At 45.4% G+C, this 6,829-nt stretch overlaps 1 protein-coding gene across 1 annotated transcript; it reads left to right on the top strand.

Moving 5' to 3' along the window:
* Positions 1–4,502: 4,502 nt before the first annotated feature.
* On the top strand, positions 4,503–5,320 carry LOC127298527 (uncharacterized). The gene is made up of 2 exons (XM_051328378.2): positions 4,503–4,619; positions 4,710–5,320. The coding sequence occupies exons 1-2, from the start codon at positions 4,542–4,544 to the stop codon at positions 5,157–5,159; spliced, it is 528 nt and encodes a 175-aa protein (XP_051184338.1). The 5' UTR covers positions 4,503–4,541; the 3' UTR covers positions 5,160–5,320.
* The last annotated feature ends 1,509 nt before the right edge of the window (positions 5,321–6,829 follow it).

The following is a 6,829-nucleotide window of genomic DNA, read 5'->3' as shown; positions in this document are numbered from 1 at the left end:
GCCCACAAAACAATTGTGTTCTACTCGTGCAACCATCTATGCATAAACCTGGCTCCGATACCACTGTAGGGATTCGTAGCATAGAAAACAAAAAATTTCCTACCGCGAGAACGCAATCCAAGCCAAGATGCAATCTAGAAGATGGGAGCAACGAGGGGATGAACGAGACTAACCCTTGAAGATTTCCAAAGCCTACAAGAGGAGGCTCTCGTTGCTGTGGTAGACGATCACTTGCCGCTTTCAAAAGCGCGTAGAAGATCTTGACGGTGCCACAATCGGGCAGCACATCCGTACTCGGTCACACGTTCGGTGTTGATGACGACGTCCTTCTCCCTATTCCAGCGGGCAGCGGAAGTAGTAGATCATCCTTGGAATCCCAGCAGCACGACGGCGTGGTGGCGGTGGTGGTGGAGAACTCCGGCAGGGCTTCGCCTAAGCGTATGCGGGAGTTGTATGTGGAGGAGAGGTAGCTAGGGTGTGGGGAGAGGGGGGTTTGGGCGCCGGCCAACTAGGGCTGCGGCCAAGGGTGGCAAGGTGTGGCCTGCCCCTCCCCTATGCCCCTCATTATATAGGTGGAAGCCCCAAGAGTTGTATCCCAAGTCTTCGAATAAGACCCCAACACCAAAATCTACCTTTGGTGGGAAACCTACTCAAGATGGGAGTCCCACTCTAGGTGGGATTCCCACCTTTCCTTGAGGGAGGGTGGCCGGCCACCTCAGGTGGAGCCCACCTTGGACTCCTCCCTTAGGGTTTGGCCGGCCAAGCTTGTGGAGTCCCTCCGGGACTCCACCTTCCATAGTGCCTTTCTTCCGGACTTTTCTAGAACCTTCTAGAACCTGCCATAAATGCACCGGATCATTTCCAAACTTGGAATATGACTTCCTATATATGAATCTTATTCTCCGGACCATTCCGGAACTCCTTGTGATGTCCTGGATTCCATCCGAGACTCCAAACAAAACTTCGAACTCCATTCCATATTTCCATATCTACTTAAACGACATCAAACCTTAAGTGTGTCACCCTACGGTTCGCGAACTATGTAGACATGGTTGAGACTTCTCTCCGACCAATAACCAATAGCGGGATCTGGAGATCCATAATGGCTCCCACATATTCAACGATGACTTTAGTGATCGACTGAACCATTCACATACGATACCGATTCCCTTTGTCACGCGATATTTTACTTGTCCAAGGTTTGATCATCGGTATCTCTATACCTTGTTCAACCTCGTCTCCTGACAAGTACTCTTTACTCGTACCGTGGTATGTGGTCTCTTATGAACCATTCATATGCTTGCAAGCTAATTAGACGACATTCCACCGAGAGGGCCCAGAGTATATCTATCCGTCATCGGGATGGACAAATCCCACTGTTGATCCATATGCCTCAACTCATACTTTCCGGATACTTAATCCCACCTTTATAACCACCCATTTACGCAGTGGCGTTTGATGTAATCAAAGTACCTTTCCGGTATAAGTGATTTACATGATCTCATGGTCGAAAGGACTAGGTAACTATGTATTGAAAGCTTATAGCAAATAACTTAATGACGTGATCTTATGCTACGCTTAATTGGGCGTGTCCATTATATCATTCACATAATGACATAACCTTGTTATTAATAACATCCAATGTTCATGATCATGAAACGATGATCATCTATTAATCAACAAGCTAGTTATACAAGAGGCTTACTAGGGACTCCTTGTTGTTCACATAACACACATGTATCAATGTTTCGGTTAATACAATTATAGCATGGTATGTAAACATTATCATAAACTCAAAGATATATTATAATAACCATTTTATTATTGCCTCTTGGGCATATCTCCAACAATAGGTTCATCGTAGGTGTTTCCGGTTTAGAAATGTCAGGATTTACTTATTAAGTGGCTAGGGGTGCATGTGATTGCAATCACTAGCAAAACAAGTGTGTATGCCTTTTTGATGAACTACCAAGGCTTAATCCCATGGTTCAGAATCTACCCTATGCCTTATATTTTGTTTAATGATCTATCCTAAGGGCTTTAACTATAAACCTTTGTAGACTAAGCACTATGTATTCCTTTTTGTTTATGAATAGTTGATTGCCTCCTTGCTTGCCCTTCACCTCCAGCTCTCCTGGTTTGATCTTTCTCTCAAATCTCTCTCTACTATGTATATGTGAGTTTTCAATCCAAGATTGTAGTGTGAGTGGTGACCATATGGGGCGTGAGCGCTCATCTATTAATAGGTTGAGCTGCGTACTGTGATGGTGACATGTGTACCATGCAAGTGATGGCTCACTACTTGAAACCACTTCTCAAAGTTGTTTTTTGTGCTAGGGAGATGGACTCGGTGGTCAATTGACTCATGACTAGAAATTCTATTGGCATGCCAATTTAGGTATGTCGGTTTGGTTGACTGGTTTCCTATCCTTATGCGAATTTGGACAGTGCCAATGTGTAATTTGAGAAATTATTTAATGGATGGAAAATGTTTGCTATGTTGTTGTGTGTTAAGAGATTGTCTGGCTAGCCTCCCATGCTAGTCTAGGAATTTATCTTTATTAAGAGATTAAGATTTTTATTTGTGCCATGAAAAATTCATGTTCATCGGTGCTCTTAAGTTCTGTTGCCTTTCATGAATGCAAATAAAGTTTTTGGGAGTTTTCTTATTTGTTGACTTGGTTATTTGAGATGGAAATGGATGTTGCATATACTATTGTTGTCTAGAGATTGTTGCGTAAATATTTTTTTGCCTACAAATTTGTCATCGTCCATGATGCCTTTGTTTCCTAATATAGTACTGCCCATGTTGCCTTATTATTGTGTTGCCTAAGAATATATGGACGAGAATGCTATGATGTTTAAGGTTGCCATTATTTGAATTTGGAAGCTCTCCCGAGCAATTTTAGCTTATGCAACCAGGAGTTATTCTTGGGAGTAATACCTTTGGATTATACATAAAAGAGATTCACAAATTGGTGGATCCTAGATTTTGAACATTACACAAATATTTTTCTTTTTGTGTATCTGCACAGATTTGGAAAATGGTGAAGTGATGATCATGGGAATGAGGTGTTGATCAAGGAAAATGATGTTGTTGTGGGGTGCTTTGGTGGAGATCAAGTGGATATGGCGGTGATAGTCGTGGAGGTGCTAGTGTAGATAGATAGGCCAAATTAGGGTTTTTCTATTCTTTTGATTTCTAGATGATTCATCTTGTAAATTACTTCGTAATAGTTTGGAGATCGAAACAGAATATGATCATGTGGATACTAAGTTTGTAGATTTTTTTTAGAGAACCAACCTGAGGTTGGGTGGTTAGGAGGGTGGTTGTACCCCCAGCCCACCAGAGTTCAAACCCCAGGTTTGACATCTGTGTGTCTCATAAAGGCGGAATATTCATTCAGTGGGAGGCGACGTTCCCTACGACAGCGAGGCGTCTGTAGTGACTTCGTCAATTTCAAGATCCAATCCGCCGGCTCAGTCTTCCGGAGATGCTCATAGGGGTAGGGTGTGCGTGTGTGCGTTCATAGGGGCAAGTGTATGCGCGCGTATGTGAGCGTCTGCGTTTGTACTGTGTTTCTAAAAAAAAAAGTTTGTATTTTTTCAGTTTTTTATTTATTTAGTTATTAATATTTGAATCTTGCTTACTTATTATTTTGAGATTGAGAGTGTTGAGTATTGTTTGAGATAGTTATTGGGAGTATTTGGATCAAAGACTTTGGTTTTTTATTCAATATATTCCAATTCAAAATTGACCAAAGTGAAAGCTCAATTTTGAATTCAATAACTTAGAAATATTTCTTTATGTTAAAGGTATTATAACACAAGGTTTAACAGTTCAAAGCAAATAATGTAGGTTTTCAAATCTTAGTTGGTCCCACATTTTTAAAATGTTCAAAGGTCATGTCGAAATTTGAATTCAAATCCAAGTGCTTGACTTAGTTCAACTTCGACATCGGAGTTCAAATTTGATCACTTTGATTCTTAAACATAAAATTTAAAAAACTTCCCGTATTTTAGAGATGCATGCTATGCAAATGCATATATTTGACATCTACCCTTCCCAGGGTCATATTCTTCGGGGTGTTACAACCTTCGCATTGTACCCATCCGAAAACATCCCAACCTCGCGTCGCATGCCTCACTTCCTCTCCCTTCCCAGATACAAACCTAGAAATTGCCGTCGGTAGGCTCCCGTGCTATCAAAACGCGCAATATTTCTGAAATTAGAAAGAAAGAAAATTAAACAAAATAAGTCGACTTGAGGTTGCAGCGTCCTATCTGGATTGGAAGGTCTTATTTTTCAGTTCGATATCGTACCGAAACACGCCTTTTCCGCGAAAAAAGAGTTTCAAATTTGGGTTTTCAGGGTTTCCCGCCGTCTCGCATTCTGGTGAATCGCGAATCCGTAGCACCCCCACGCCGGCCAATGAGATCGAAGCATTCCCACTATAAATAGGAGCGACCCCGTCCTCTCCAATCCATCCAACTCCCACAGCGCACGTTTCAGTTCCAGATCTCTGCTTCAGTTAGTCACCATGGCTCCCCTCGCCAAGCCCGCCGCCGCCAAGCCAAAGAACGCAGCCGCCGGCGCCTCCCACCCTCCCTACTTCGAGGTGACCTTCCGAACCTCTCCTGTATTCCTGTTCAGTCATTGCTTTCGATCGGAATTGGGGCTGATTGGTTTCTCGATTTGATCTTGGCAGATGATCAAGGAGGCGATCGCGGCGCTCAAGGACAGGACCGGCTCCAGCTCGGTCGCCATCGCCAAGTACATCGAGGAGAAGCACGGCAAGTCGCTGCCGTCCAACTTCAAGAAGATGCTCTCCGTCCAGCTCCGCGGATCCGCCGCCAAGGGCAAGCTCGTCAAGGTCAAGGCCTCCTACAAGCTGTCCGACGCCGCCAAGAAGGACTCGCCCAAGGCCAAGCCCGTCGCCGCCAAGGCCGCGGTGAAGCCGGCCAAGGTTGCCGCCAAGCCCAAGAAGGACGCTGCCAAGCCCAAGAAGAAAGCGGCGGCCGCTGGCACCAAGCGCAAGGCGCCCGAGAAGAAGCTTATCGCCAAGGCCAAGAAGTCTCCTGCGGCCAAGGCAAAGGCCAAGCCGAAGACTGTCAAGTCACCGGCTGCCAAGAAGCCCCGCAAGGTCGCCGCCGCTTGATCTGATCTGATAGCTTTAAGTTTGCTTAGTGTGGCGTTCAGGGTCTGTACAAAAGGATTCCTCATCCTCCCTGTATCGTGGGTTGTGTTCAGTTTATGCAAATGGTTCAGGAGTTGTTTGCAGCTAAGCTATGTGAAATGAACTTGCAGTTTGCTCCATAATTATTGCAATCAATCCAATATACTCCGTATTTTGCAGTAAATTATTTACTGATCAGTGTATAACTGATAATACTTTTCTCGTGCTCATTGCGCTGAGACGACAGTGTGCATGTCAGGTATCTGTTCAGGTGATATTTGTTCTGTCTGCATATAGCTTCTGCTTCATTCCCAGTCTCGTTGTAATTGGAGATCCAATTTCCCCTTTGGTTCCTTGAGAGTGTTGCTTTCCATTTGTACACCAATTCCCCTTCGCTCTTTTCCAGTTGGAATCTGTCCACATTTGAAGTTCCACAGTATCATCCTTTGCGTGTGCTGATGTTCTCTAGCAAGTGTCAGCTGCAATCTTAGTCAGTAGAATACTCTTCTCTGCGACTTGCATGCTCTTCCAGTTGGATACTGTCCACATTCGAAGTTCCGAACTGATGGAGAGATGGTCGTTATACTCCACCAACATTTTTTCCTGAAAAACAATCTATATGGTTTTTCTTGAACTGTGGCCAGGGAGAAAATCCCTGCTACTTTAAGATAAGCACATGTGAATTCACAAGATCAACAGAAACTAAAATTAAGAGTCTAATCAAGCAGCACTACAAGTGCAAACTATGTCTAAATCATGCAATTTCTGCAGATGCAAAGCTGAGCTCCTCAGCTACAAAATCGACCTCAGAGTCTGACTGGTAGCAGCGAGCATCCAGAAACAAAAGGTTGGTACTGGGGATGTAAAAGCATCTCTAATAGAGCCAGTAAACGTGCAAACTGTAAAACCCGAGTTCAGACCACTGAACTCGTGTTTACGGATCGAAAAAGTGCCAGCGCAGATCAGAACCCGTAAACTAAAACTGTAAGAAGGCATATTCTAAATATGCCACTAGACCCACATATCAGGTTTTTTCCCTTCACATCTTCTTCTTTCTCTGGAGTTTGCTCCCGCTTGCAACCGTCGCCCCCACGCGGCCCGCCCCGCCCCGCCCGCGCCGCCCAGGCCCCGCGCCCCACCACGCCCCCTCCGCCCCTGCCCGCCCCGCCCAACACCGCCCCGGCGAGCTCGACCCCGCCCCGTCTCGTCACGGACGCCTCCAGGGCCGCCCGCCCGCGCCCGGCGAGCTCGTGGCCGGCCGGCTGTCCACTCTCTCTTCCCCGAGCTCGCAACGCAGGGCCCGCTGAAATTTGGTTGTCCTCCGGCCGGATTTTGTCGAATTTTGGTCCTATTCCGGTAGTCCTCCGGCGGAATTGCACTGTTTGGAGCTGAAGTTTCAGCCTACCAAAACACCACTAGAAATACAATTTAGCCTTCAGTTCGACCTTCCAACCCCTACAAATCGGGGGCAGAGTTTGGTTTTCGGTCTCGGCGTGTAAATTTTTTTCGGTTTCATCCCGCTGCGCCGATTTCCAAACTGAACCTGTAAACTGGCGGTTATTTTACAGTTTTGACCTGTTTACGGGCTCCGGTAGAGATGCTCTAAGTGGTGGTGATCTATTTGCCCGCCTCTTCTTTTCCGAAAAAAAACC

The sequence above is a fragment of the Lolium perenne genome, chromosome 5 (assembly GCF_019359855.2).
Source record: "Lolium perenne isolate Kyuss_39 chromosome 5, Kyuss_2.0, whole genome shotgun sequence".
NCBI lineage: Eukaryota > Viridiplantae > Streptophyta > Magnoliopsida > Poales > Poaceae > Lolium > Lolium perenne.
Note: the sequence above shows the minus strand (reverse complement) of the source record. Positions and strands in the feature narration are given on the sequence as shown.